The sequence below is a fragment of the Ambystoma mexicanum genome, chromosome 8 (assembly GCF_040938575.1).
Source record: "Ambystoma mexicanum isolate Mex_15411 chromosome 8, UKY_AmexF1_1, whole genome shotgun sequence".
NCBI lineage: Eukaryota > Metazoa > Chordata > Amphibia > Caudata > Ambystomatidae > Ambystoma > Ambystoma mexicanum.
In genome coordinates, this window is record NC_090929.1 from 1,272,808,498 (window position 1) to 1,272,823,171 (window position 14,674).

At 41.7% G+C, this 14,674-nt stretch overlaps 1 protein-coding gene across 3 annotated transcripts in view; it reads left to right on the forward strand.

Annotated features, from left to right (window-relative positions):
* DNTT (DNA nucleotidylexotransferase) overlaps nt 1–14,674 on the forward strand; it is a 2,032,862-nt gene that overhangs the window by 440,712 nt on the left and 1,577,476 nt on the right. For all 3 annotated transcript variants that reach the window (XM_069611395.1, XM_069611396.1, XM_069611397.1), the window contains exon 3: nt 11,135–11,251. In XM_069611395.1, coding sequence (XP_069467496.1) covers nt 11,135–11,251 — 117 coding nt within the window. The remainder of the gene's footprint in view (nt 1–11,134; nt 11,252–14,674) is intronic.

The following is a 14,674-nucleotide window of genomic DNA, read 5'->3' on the forward strand; positions in this document are numbered from 1 at the left end:
GAAATTGGGCAAGGCAAGACACCTGTTAATTACTGGTTTCTAAACTGGTAAACAGACATCTTATCACTAACTCATCACCCAAGCTAACCCAACCCACCTCCAATTTGCTTGAACCTGACATCTCCCCATGATCTGGCCTCATACAATACATGTCACTTCGGTATGACCTCCGCCACCCCCAAAACATAACAATAGTACTCCTGTATATTTCATAGCCCGTCTTCAATTTCCATCCCATCTCTTGTCATCATGTGATCCTCTGCTTCCGGGTTGGTTGCACTAGTTTGACAATGTCCGGTGTCCGCCACCTCAAGAGAGGGGAATAGGGACAATCACCCCTGACGCACTTCCGGTAAAGAATAAGGCTCCACTATCTGAATTTGTATGAGTCACAAAAATGGCAGCCAGATGCTCTTTACCCAGTCCCCCTGAGAGCTCTTGAAAGCACTGCCTCAACAGTCCTACTGCACATGTCCCTTCAGAGAGCCCTTGGAGCGAGCATTATCTCAAGCCAATAAATGGTGATATACCTATCCATTGACTGCCAAGAAAAATACAATACACTCGGGCATATATAAAAGGAGTGACCCTTCAGATATTCAAATACATTCCCAAATTCCTCCTCCCACATCATCGTTTACTCACATAAATGATCACTTGTTATCACATGCCTTTATTATGTCATCATAGCATAAAACTAGTTCCCCCCTCAATCAGGGGCCATCAACGTTGACACTTCCTATGTACAGTAAAACATGTGAAAAAAACATCCCCCACGTCTAGACGATAAATGGATCTTGTAAACATGGTAAATGCACAAAGACAACTCTGTATTTTGAATATCCAACAAGCATTGACAGGTAAAGTTGCTACTCTTCAAACAAAAATAAAGAATAAAAAAGCCTCACTATTAACCAACTTGCCCAACAATACCATTATAACCCCGCCCACTATTTCTGACACACTAACACGATTCAAATTCTCAAAAGTTACTATTCTCGAAACAGAAAAGACAATACTCTCCCTCAAACCCTCTAACTGCCATGGTGATCAGTGCCCTGCCCAACTCATAAAGGATGCAGCCAGAGAACTGTCACCTTTTATCACTAAATTGATCAACGCATCATTTAGGACCAACAGCATCCCCACTAACCTTAAGGAATTCTGGGTGTTAGGCGGAAACCTGTGCAGTTCCCTCTGGGACCACTGCAAAAGATTTAGGACTACAGGTGTTTGGCAGTAAACCCACTTGGTAGAAGTCTGTACCACACAGATTCACTTGGTAGAGGTGGATGAGCAGTCAGACTTCCCTCAAGAAGAGTTAGGCAGTATGTGGAGTATACAAAATAGGGCAATCTACACAGTAGAACAAGCAAACACGGAACAAGGCTTCGGTGTAAAGATATATAGGTATTTATTTATAACAACACATCTATGGAAAACACTCTGGCACTAATACGGCAAACAACTCCAATCACAATTACTATAAGGAAACAAATCAATCCCCCTAACAATAGTTCGACAAGTCTAGGTTCAACGGCACCACTTATTTGCAGACAGAGGTGAATGCTTTAACCTGGATGGCACTCTAGTATTCGTTAGGACAGGAGAGAAAAGGCAGGTTATGAAATCAACTTGGTACCAACACTTTTACGAACAAATGCAAGGCAAGTAAGGCAGTGTCTACTGTGGATCGCAAAGTTCAAAGGCCAGGCCCACTCGGAGAGAGGCAAGGCGATATGTCCCAAAAAGTATCTCAGTGGAAATGCGCTTCGAGTCTTTGTCGCAAATTGTTATAGAAAGATTGGACCAGTTCAGAACAGAAAGTTAAGAAAGCTTAGAGGCGACCCAATGGAGAAGCGAGGATTCAGACACCTCACGCTAACCGACACAAGGGAAGCCAGGCGGACACGGTACCTTGCTTGTGGAGAGACAGCTCCGGCGGGGGCAGTTGTTCCTGGTGGTGGATGCACGTCGGGTCTTTGCCAAGAGAAGAGATGATCTCATCGTCGAAGGAAAGTTGAAGATCATTGCACCACCAGGGAAGAGACCAGCCGCGGAGTGCTCCGTCACAAGGCACCACCTTTTGGTCGCGGTACAGGGGTAGTGGCTATCCGGTTGCCAGGGTGCTCTGCACGGGCAATTCGACCACTGCATCCTGGAGCGAAGAAAAAGCAAAGGGGACTGGTTGTTCCCACCAGTCAGGGGAAGAGACTCTCCGGCAGGGAGATCTCCTCTGTCGTCGGGAAGTGGTGAGTCGGTTCAGGAGGGCTCCACCGGAGGTGTCGTCGTTGCAGGTCGGCTCAGCTTTACCCTCGTCGGATTCTTAGGTCATGTGGCGACTTCTGAAGATCCAGTCCCAAAAGCCCTGCTTTTATGCAGAAAACCCCCATTCATTCAGCCTAGCTGTCAATCAAAACACGCTAAGTGGTGATGGGGTGGCTCACCACTTGGGCCAATGACACCCGAGTGCAACTTGAGTTGGCAAGGCAACTCAGTTCAGGGTGCCTAAACCCCCTCCCACACCCCCTGTGGTACCCAGACAGAATGGCACCATTTTGGAGGGCCTCTGTGTAGAGGCCCGCCAAAAGTGGAACAAAGGGCTCAACCTTTGGTTTAGGAGTCACAGAGACGAACACCGACGCCATTTTAAAAACCGAGTTCTGGCAGAAAATACCAACCGATAGATTTATTTAAGATAAATAAACCGGTGGTATGTTAGAGATTAACAAGAAAAAGTATTAACCTCCAACAATAGGACGAATCCCATAGGGTTATATTCGGGGTCGAATATAACAAGTAGTTTCCACTGCCACCAGCCAAAACTCGACGAGGGGGGACGGGACAGTGCCCCCTCGAATAACAGACCCAGGAGTAATCGAATTACCCCTACTAGTACGTCCACAATAGGATGGTTTGTACTAGTTCTGTTAGTAAATTTAGGTCTAGTAAAGCCAATGGTGACTTAACATGCCCGGGGAGACAGTAGTCAGTCCCCGGGTATGGAGTCTATGGTGGAGGTCCGCTAGGACACCCCAGTGTTACGGCACGGAGGGTGCGTTGTGACACACATAGCAAAACATATGAGACCCTATGGAGTAAAAGACCCCATAGCCCATAGAACACATTGATATTCAAAGGAATTAACCACATTCACGTCCAAGAGTGGGAGAAAAAGAGTCTCACTCTTGGCAGGATGGAAAAAAACAAACTCCAGAAATCCAGCAAAGCTGCTGGGGGACTCACTAGGTTAGGAAATTCAGCCTAAACAGAGAATTCTCCCTAACACTGGGTGCTCCCTTTACTAAAGAACACACACTTTAGACCCTCTAATTCCCACGAACTACGGATCTATTACCATGGTACCATTCCTCCTGAAAATCATAGATAAAATAGCCTATCTACAAATTCAAAAACATTTGGAATCCAATCATCTGCTGGGATCTAGACAATCAGGCTTCCGGCCCCAACATGGGACTGAAACTGCGTTAATTGACTTAAAGGCCCAGATCGATGACCTCAGGGACAGAGGTGACCTAGCTCTCCTCTTGCTTCGGGACTTATCGGCCGCCTTCGACCTGGTCAATCACCAGGTCTTGTGCAGCCACTTGGACTCGGCAGCACACTTCTCTCCAGAAGCTATAGCTCGGATACAATTCTTCCTCAGTGATCGTACCATGAGAGTATTCTCTCCCATTGCTTCAGCTGACCCTTTCCCTATCATATGTGGTGTTCCCCAGGGTTCATGTGTCTCGCCTACCTTATATAATATTTTCACTAAGCCCCTTTTCGATGATTTGGATCATCTGGGTATCACCTACACTAACTATGCAGATGATACGCAGATCTTCCTACCAATTACCGGTTATTATGAAAAGGATTTGGCCTTGGTAAATAAAGTTTATCCCATCATCCAGGCATGGATGGCCTCTCATGGACTATGCCTGAATGATGACAAGACAGAGATCATCATCCTGGGTACACAACTATCCTTAAAGAAACTAAGCCCAAATTACTCTGCCTTTAGCGTCGACAATAACATTATTACAACTGCTAAGGAAGTAAAAACATTAGGTTTTTACTTGAATTCTGCCTTAACGTTTAACAAACAGGTAAACACGTTGTCCTCGGCCACAGCCTATACCTGTAAATTAATCAGAGCTGGCAGAGCCTTCCTTTCTAATGACAGCTGTATCACCCTTGCTAGAGTTTTTATATTATCAAGACTTGATAACTGCAATGCCATGTACATTGGGGCGAGCAAGCAAACCACTAAGAAAATCCAACTCCTGCAAAATAACGCCCTTAGAGCCGCGCTCGGAATTGCCAGGAGAGACCATATTTCGGACACCAGAAGAGCTTACAACTGGCTGTCGACAATGGACAAAATAAAACTTAAAGTCACCTCCCTTACACATAAATGCGTAAACAAAGCGGCCCCTTGCTATTTTATGGACAGAATCATTACTAAATCTGAGACAAGACCAACCAGACAGTCAAATACTAATTGCCTCCTGACCCATAGATTCAAACTGGCCAAAGTGGGAGGTAACAGCTTCCAGGTCAAGGCTACCCAACTATGGAATTTACTCCCTACCCTACTCAGACTAGAACCATCCTACACAAAATTTTGCCACATCCTTATAAAAATGTTCAAAGATTCTGATGGCTAAGCGTGATTTTGGTGTTCGCCCTCTTCACCTAGAACCTACCCTCCTCTACTCCGGACCCCACTCGTATTCCGTTCGCAAAGATTTTGCATAAATTCATTTTGTATATAATGTATAAATATTCTCTGCGCTATTACCATGTAAATTGTAAAAAATTGTAAAAGTGCATTTTGTATATAATGTATATTGTATTGTATTGTATATTATGTACAACTAAGCTGTGAGCAATCTTATATGATGCGCCTGACTACCTGTGGGTTTGGTGCGCAATACAAGTAATAAACTAAACTAAACTAAACTAAACTAAACTAAACTAAATAGACTTAATGAAACACTGCCTAAGCTCCTCATATAAAGGACAACACAAAATCACATGTGTGGCTGTCTCTAATTCTCCTGTTCCATAGTAACATCCAGGGCTGGCCTGGCCTATAGGGAACTCTGGAGATTTCCCGCTAGGCCTCTGCACCCTGGGACTCTTTTGTGTGGTTACATATTTTATTTTCAAATGTTGTCATAGGAAAAGGAATGGGCTTGCTGAAGATGCCTAATAAGGGGCCACTTTGAAAACTATTTCCAGGGTCTCTTTGGTCTCCAGCCCACCCCAGGTAACATCTCATTTTGTTAATGTCCTCTTTTTCCAACTTTCCACTGTTAGAAATGTTGGACATTCAACATTGAGGTGTGTCCAGAGGGATCTATGGATTCTGACTGAATCTTTTATAAATAATCCATAGGGACTTATGTGGAAGTGATAGGTAAATAAGATGTAACTAAGGCTTACTCAATTGAATCACTTATGTCTGTACCTCCTTATATTGAGTTGTGTTATTAAATGTGGCATATGACACCAAATATTTGAATAACTTAACATTTCCATAGTGGAATGGCTACACGAAAACCAAAGGGGTTGATGTTTATATATTGCCTCCTAAAGGAGTGAAAATGTGTTAATAAAAGTTCTGAGGAAGGTGCTCAAGCACCATGTGACATTATAACAAAATTGCCCCCTAGGTATGGTGCTGCAAACTGTGCCAGTCTCTCAGAATAGACAATTCAACACTCAAAGTAACACCAAGATTGAGTGGATTGATGTTACATTCCTTTACCTGTTAGCCCAAATGCCAATTCACTAGGATTTCAAGCAGCAACTCGCAATTATCAATTCAATTTAATTCAACTGCTTTATTTTGGAAATAGTACAATTGCATTAAATAACACATCTGCGTACATACAAATATAAAATAATCATATTAATTAATCTTCAAGTACACAAATTTAGCATGTAAACACAAGTAGCATGTAAATAGTTAGCCTTGCATGAAACTAAATACTGAGTACATCAGTAGTAGTTCTAAGCAAACTTGAGTTAGTTCTAAGCTACTAAGTACTGTCTAATGTGCTCCCTGTTTAGATGCACAATAATCCATCTATGTCTAAGTCTTCCATGAAGAGGGCACAATAGAACAAAATGTACATCAGTTTACCAAACATTTTGCAATATGGACACATACAAGGGTAATTGCAAAGCTATCTAACAGACACAGAAGCCAGAGGAATGGTATTTATTTATTTGGGGTACAGATAACCCCTCCCTGCCTCATTTCCATGCTGAGACTGGATCTCATGATATATCGACTAACACTTTAGAAAATAACACTCCCAAGCCCACGGTAGACAACCAGCCTCAGGGACCGCTACAGATGACCACTTCACCTAACAAATTTGAACTAACTACTTGGATGTGTTTAATGGAATGTTGTTATTACAACATACAATAATTACAATGTGTGCAGCATAGTGATACCCTGGCTCTGAAGAAGGATAGATTCCGAAATGCATTAGCCTTACGGGTTTCTTATTTTGCCTCAACATTTAGCTTTATTGGTGAAGTTTAACCAATAAAGCACACAACTTTTTTCGAATTTAATTAATTCCTCATTTTGAATATTAAAAAAAGACTACACTGTTGAAAACTAACCCAAAATTGTTTTTGAACTTATTAAGAAGCAGACATTTTTTTTATAACCCGACGTGGGAATTTGGGGTGTGCGGCCCACACCGAAGGCATACATGCCTAGGTCTTTTTTCTCCTTGAATCCTTTTTGACCCATCGTGTCTCCAGAGTACGCTGGGGTGATGCCCTCTCTCCACCCTCAACCATTCCTTGTGGGGTCCTGCAGAGAGCCAGTTTGTCACCCGTACGTTAACATATACATACCGTCTCTCTGCACTCTTCTGGGGAGCAAGGGCACATATTTTACCAACTATTTTGATGACACACAGCTAGTGTTGGAACTCAGCAGGGATTACCCCAAGGACTCAGCTAAACTTCTCTCGATTTTTAACCAGGTCGAGTTATGGATGAATGAAAACTGGATGTGGCTAAATGGGGGAAACACAGAGCTTCTCACACCTTTCAAGCCAGGAGTAAGCTCTCTTCAAGCTATGAAGCTTTCCTCATCAACCATACCAGAATACAGACCCAGATGAAGGTTAAAACCCTGGGAGTTATCCTGGAAGCCCCCCTTAACTCAGAAGAACATGCTAAAATGATTAGTAAAAATTGTAATTACCATCTTCGCCTCCTTAGGAATATTCGACCTTTCCTCACTGAAGAAAATTCAGCTACAATAGCCTGTGCAATCATATTGACTAGGCTGGATTACTGCAACACCCTGCTCCTAGGGGCTAGCATTTCCAGCCAAAAAAGATGCCAGCACATCCAAAACGATGCGGTACACATTGTCAAAAGGGTTCCCTGGAGTGAGCTTATATCGACACACCAGAGAGACCTGCACTGGCTGTCCATACCAGACTGCATCAGTTTTAAAACGTGCACCATCATTCCCTGTTGCCTTTATGGCAATGCCCCCTCCTACCTGAAAACTGCAGTAACTCTCTATGCCCCAGACAGAGCATTTCGCTCAATGGACAAAGCCCTGGCCTCCTGCCCTGCTTTTAAACGGACAAGAGGCATGGGCAGAACATTTCCAGTGTGTGCATCTCAGCTGTGGAACTCACTTCCAGACGACCTGAGACAGGAAAAGAATCTCCTAAAGTTTTCAAAAAACTTAAAGACAGTACTATTTAGCTAATTGCACTCTCTTACCTTTTTTAATGATTCTGGTTGTTCCGTTTTCTTTTTTTGTTGTCTTTGTGTTTGTGTACACCCTGATGCCCTACGGCTTTCAGCACGTTATAAGGATCAGGGTTGGAAGCCCGAGATCCAAATGTTCGAGGGAGAAAAGACTGAAGATTATTTTTTCGAAATAACCTTCTGTCTTTTCTCCCATGAACATTTCCAAATTGGCCCTGCCCACACCCACACCCACACCCCCACCACACCCCCCTGCTTACCTTGCGGCCGCTGACTCGCAGTGTCCCTGCAACACCTGTTCCCTTTCACTTCCGTAATCGGGAACCAGGGCTGCAAGGTATTTTCCTTTGTTTTTCTTTTTTTGGAATGGCTGCAGGGGACACTCCCACAACCCCCGCTCTCAACATAGAGAGCAAATGTGCGGGGGACACCACTGCAGCCCTACTGTTTTTTGTTGCTTTTTCTGAATCAGCTGCGGGGGACACCCCTCTGCAACCCCGCTCACAAAATAGTGAGCAAGGGTCCGGGAGACACCCCCAGATCCCCTGTAGGCCCCAGAACCAAATGCGTGATCTGGTCAAACTTTTGGGCCATTCCGAATTTTCGAACGCCCGAAATCTGGCCAAATCACGCATTCGGTAACTTATTATCGGTCATTTGGACGTTTCTGCACTAAATACGTACAAATAAAATAATACATAAAATAAATAAAATGGTGACAAAACATGGCAACGTTGATTATCTTGGGGTAAGGTTTTCTAAAAATTGTTCCTGGGTTCCCAAGATTCATAGGTGTGGACTATACCTAAGACAGCTGGTTCCGTATCCTTTACTAAAATGTCTCCAGATAATGCCATCACTCCTGTGGTGGAGGTCTACAAAGCCCAGGTTAGACACGTGAGGGTGACATTTGGGGTGATGCTCTGATTCATTGTTTGTAGTGTTTTGAAAGATCCTTCTTCAAAGACTTTTTCTACTTACCACAGAGCACTTCTTCTACACCTTTACATATGGAAGTAGGCTTGTAATCAATCAAGTATAACGCCTGGGTTAAACAACTCATTCTCTGGTTCAGTACCTAATCAGATTAATAGGAACGTTAAAGATGCCTATTCCCTTTGAGATATTGGAGATGTGTTTTATGGACCGTTCAATCACCCGCTTACTGAATGTTATTTATCCAACCAGGACAATTTGGGTCTGGAACCTTCCTGGTATTGGATAGCTGAGTTTCAAGTAAGTTGCATATGTTAAGTTTTGGTTGTGCATCCTTCTTCTTGAATCTTTCAAATCAAAGTGGAACCCATGATTATCTAGTAGTGTCCCTTTTCGTAAAGTTTGAATGCATGTATTTATCATGTACTTATCATGTTTTTATTATTTGACCACTGTATACAAGTTTAAGAAAAATGGGTGTGTATCCCACCTGCTTTCTGCGAGTGTAAATCTCTGAGTTCTGAGATTTCTACCGACCACCTCATTCATGTCAACGGTGATCATAACTTCAGTAATTTCTCAAAGGTGACATGTTATCGATATCTGTGTCATTTGCATCAGTATGTTTCTCTCCTGTGTCCATCTTAGTTTATAAGTTACTAGATTGTCATTTATTTGGGAGGTTGAAAGCTCATTTATTTTATACATTGTGAATATTTTTTCAAATTGGTTTAATTATTTTGTTATATTTATGGATTTTATGTGAGTTTTTATTGTGTGAATCATGTTTTATGGAATTTTATCTGAAATCAACTTTAATTAAAAAAAAAAAAAAAAAAAACAGAACGAAAGAGAGCAATAGAAACTTGGAGCCTAGACTAGTTGATAAATCCAAGCAGAGGCCCAGATTCTCAAAGGTTTAATGTGAATCTGCATGTGCGATGACCACATGCATGTGCACACAAAACGTGCAAACTGCATAGCCTGATTCTCAAAACTGCATATGCGGCACACAAATGCATTTGCATGCAGCAGATTCAATTTTAGGATTCCGTTCACAACATGTTCTTGACTTTGGAGTAGAGAGGACATGGCACATGGCAGAGGCATTTGAAAGCACACCCAAGTACTCTGTATAAATGCTCTTGCAAGTGGGCCTGCCCTGCGTCACATTCTGATGCATGGTATCCCTGTTTCATTCCCCTTTACTGAATCGAACCACTCAGAATGAGCGTTTCTATTTATTTGTCCAATCTGAGTTAGCAAACGGGGCTCAGAATGGAATAATATGCGTTTACACCGACTGGCCGTTTAAGGCCCTTTACTGTAAATGTGGTTTGGGTTGAAGCACGAGGGAAGGGCTGACAGAGCCCATCACCCACTTCGATAACCCAAAAATTGAAGACAGTTAAGTGTTAACATCCCACACTTCATTATTCAGAAGAGGTAATGTTTTCAGAAGATGCATTTTTGCGGGCGCTCTGCACGCACAGCCAGCCACCCATCTCCACTTGCAAGGCACTACCATGAAGAATGGTTAACATAACTAGATCTTACAAAAACTCTACATCAAGGCACAACAAATTGTAGAAACTCACTCTTCAAACTAATCCATAAAATAAAGAAAGGGGAAGCCTTCTGAGCCTGCAATAATGTGTACAGTAGGTCAAGTTTGGCGAAAATGATAACATTGTCCAATTGATTGCCTTCAAACGTTTGACATTATCGAAATTTATAGACGTAACATTGAAAGGAGTGTTTCGAGTGTTCAAAACCTATTTTGCGTATTATTTTTAAAGGTGATGTTTCCTCCCCCCAGCTATAACAAATGTTCTGCTACTTAGTCATTGGTTAAGTCATTTCTTTCTAATATGTTTAGTTGTTTGTTAAAGTTTATGCATTGAAATGATATAAATTAGCAAACAATTAAATGCATAAGAAAGAAATGTTGTCTATGTAATGTCTCCAATTTATTTAAGCTCTGTGAAAATAACTAAGGGCCTTGTACACTTCAAAATGTTATTACCGTTTTCAATGTAATGGTCTTACCTACGTGACTCAAAGAGCGTGGATAGAGGGGCTTCACTGCTTATATGTTACAAACTCAATATGTGGAATTTATATATAAGTAAATCTTTAGTTGCATAGTCTTCATGATTCTGACTGAAATTATGCTTGTGTGTATTAGTCATGAGAAAATGATTTTGGATATATAGACATCTGTGGAGATATTTTCAAATTCACATCATATTTACTTCCTTCACATGAACTAGGTCCCTTTCTCACTGTCCTCTGTTGGTAAAGAAATGGGACAGGACAGTTAAGTCCACTGAGTACAAACAAACAAGGCTGAAGCCCTGTAAATGTAATTCATAAAAGAAAACGTTCTGCATTTGTATTGCAACACTTATGTCTTTTTTCTTTTCAGCTACAGAAAATATGTGTTTGCAAATCACCCAGTCCAGTGGTTCCATCACGTGTTGGGGTATCGCAATATGCCTGCCAGAGGAAGACAACATTGGACAACAAGAACACATTATTTACGGTAATACTCTACAGTGTTTAGCGTCTACACATAAAAGGTTTTTGACAATACAATTGAATGGCATTTTTAATTCGCTTTTGGACAGTTGAATTCTCTGTCCCCTCAATCTTCAACTAGTGTCAAATCCTAGTCATTATTTGTGTTAAGATGCATATATCTGAGAATGCAAGGCAACTGTTTCACCACATTGAAATAGATGCTCTTCTTTTGACTCTGCAAAGGAAAGGTTCCAAATGTTCCCGGAGGTATACATTGAAGTCCTGGAAACAGAAATTGGTTATCTTGGAACACTGATGTATATTCAGACATCGCTTGATGCAGGCCACCTTGGTTTTCACTACTCAGCTTCCATTGACCCATTCTTGGGATGCACCATATGAACATTGCCATCGGCCACTGCCCTAAAAGTGTGGTACCGCTATAGACATACGCTTTTACTATTATTTCCCTTGCATCCCAGAGAAACCGTGTATATGAATAATTCAAGGCACATGCATGCTCTGCTTGTTAGGGTGCCCATCTCAGAGTTTTGTGGGAACATGGACCTTTGAATCTGGATGTTTCAATCAGATCTGGGTTGTCTGCCTATGATCAATATGTTTGCAGGTGGACTGCCCGCAGTGTAACTGCTCGGGCCCCCGTTTGGACCGTTCATTAAAAACGAGGGCCGAGCAATTTTTGTCCCCTGCTGCCATGTTAAGGATGCGGGGGGAGAGCCTGCACCCCCGAACACCCAAAATACTGGGGGACTCCCCTGAAGCCCCCGCTCCTCATGTTCGGTATTTTCGGCCGCTACTGAAATGGTAGCACCCAAATCGAACAAAACGTCCATACGGACAGTTTTTTTTTTCAATGAAATTGGGTGTTACCTTTCATACAGCCTCTCATTGTGCCTGAGACTTACAAAGTAAATACCACTTAATTTGAATGATGTGTATAGTTTTAAATAGTGCACCAATACTCCCTACAGGCTCTCTGGGTGGTATGTATTCAGCTACCTAGTGAAACAGATGCTGTTTAGGAAAGATTAAAATGCCTCAATGGGATTTTGCAAAAAAGTGCATTTCTTTGGGTATGGAACTTCAGGTTTTAACACTTGAAATTTTAATCTGTGACTATCCTTGAAGTTCAGTTTGGCAGTTGGTGGTTGAAGCCAACGAATAGCCCTTGGCTGGTCTGATTGTTAGATTTGTAAGTGAGAAAGACTAGATTGAATTCTACCCACTTGTGCAAATCAAATCAGTGCAGGGTTTTCCTAGTGAAAAGAATGTAATCTATTTTCCATAGTCCACAAAACAGTTTAACTGCTGCCTTTTGGGCCTAATGAAGTTTGGCCATCAGACATAAGGGGATACCAATGTATAAGGTAAATGCATTGTCCAACCTTATATTGATTGAAGCTGCCATCAACAAAATACTATGCCTGGGGCATATTATAATGGTATGTACTGCATACAACACAAGCAGAAACAATCTACAGTATACTTCTTGATGAACCCCTATTCGACAACCTTCTTCAAAAGCGTTGTATAGCTAACGCTCAGCCGGTTGACCTCACTCACCTGTAAGTGACTTCAATCCAGCACTCCAACTAAGTCAATGCCTAATATGGGATGCCCAATGGAAACCCTTATTTATATATTTTTATGTCAAAAGTTCTTTTAATTCTAGATGATGTACCCTTATGTAACACCCCTCTCTTTGAATCCCCCCGGTCTCACTGAGCCAAGAAGAAGGTTGTTTTGCAAAGTTAAAAGATTTATTTGAAGAATTGAACAATATATAGATTACACTTTTATGAATATGAATAATATCTGAATATCACCCTTATGAATATGAACTATGATCAGCAATGGGTAGTATTACAATAATCAATGATCTCTTTAATCAATTAGGAGTAGAAATAGGAAGAATAATGTAGCAGGGAATAACTTTGTATGGGTTCAAGAAATGCAATGATAGGAAAGAATGCAACACAAAAATAAAACTTGATATGAACTCAATCAGAGACAATGTGATCCCTCTTTCCCCCTGATATTACTCAATCCCCCCGCTATTATGCAATATGAAGAGATGGAATGAGGGCACACAGGTTTCAGGAATAACAATGAACAATGCAGTTCAATCCCAATTATCCCAGCAAGCTTAGAGAGAACAGGTATGATTTTAAAACAGGTCAGTTGCTTTTAAATGTGGTTTGAATTGAATGGGAAAAATGCTAAAATTGACTTTAATTTGCTAAATAGGATTCAGAACAAGTGAGAGTTGCTTTGGATTGGTTCAGGTCAACACTAGCAATGATTGTAGAATGATTAGCAGATGGAAAACGAAATTCAGAAGTTGAAATCAAGAAATAGCTGTTTTTACATGTGGTGAAATTGAGCCAAATGCAAATTCGTGGCAACTTTTCTGCGTGCGCGAAAAAGCGATTATGGAAGAACTATAAGGGATTGGAATGTGGTTCGTTTGAAAGCTTCAAAATGACATTTTAATATCGTTTCTAGGACATACGGTTCAAAAGTTACAGAGGTTTTAGTAGAGGTCGATTTTTCTCAAAAGGAGTCAAGATTTCAAATGAAATTGCGCTTTGAATTACAAACTGGGTTGTTTTATACTAACAATTCTCACAGAATTAGATGGATGAGAAAGGATTCAGAATGGACAAAAGAGATTCTACAATGCAGTCTGAATATATTGAGATGACTATGGATAGTTCTACGCTAAATACTCACAACTCTGGTTTAAAATGGACCCGTCAAAGATCTGGTCAAGGGTTTGGCTTGGATTCACTCACCACCGGACAGGTCTCAGGCGCTTGGTTCTGCTCTCAGCAAGGCACTCAGGTCTGCACAGCCTCTTGGACTGGATCTGATGGGTTCTGGGTTACAGCTCTGCTAGACTGATCTGGATCTTGGGTTCTAGCATGGGTTTTGGCCAGAAGCAGCAATACATCTCAGCCAGGCTGTTGAATGAGTTAGGTAAGGCCCTGTGGAAGTTTAGGGGTTAAATCAGGTTGCAGGATTTTAAAGGCCAGCTGAGAAGGGTTCAGCTTTTTGGATTGGCCTTTCTGCTTCAGAATTCTGAAGTCTGGATCTAGGTTCTAGAGTCTGGATCTTCCTGCAGGGTGCTTCGCCAGTGGATCAGTTGATGAGTGAAAGTGTGTGTGTCTCTGGGTCCTCAACAGTCCCTTTTTATCCATCTTCCAAAGGGGTGGGGAGGCTGATTTCACAAAGCCCAACCCTCTAAGGATATGATAGGTCAGATAAGTCCCCCTCTCCTGATTGGAGAAAGGAACAGTGTGTCATCATGTGTTAGAGTGACACTGTGTTTAGGGTCCAGAAAAAATCCCTCCCCTTTGCTTTTACATAGAAAATCTATTTTTCCCAAAAAAACATATTTTCAATATGCACAACTTGTTAATAA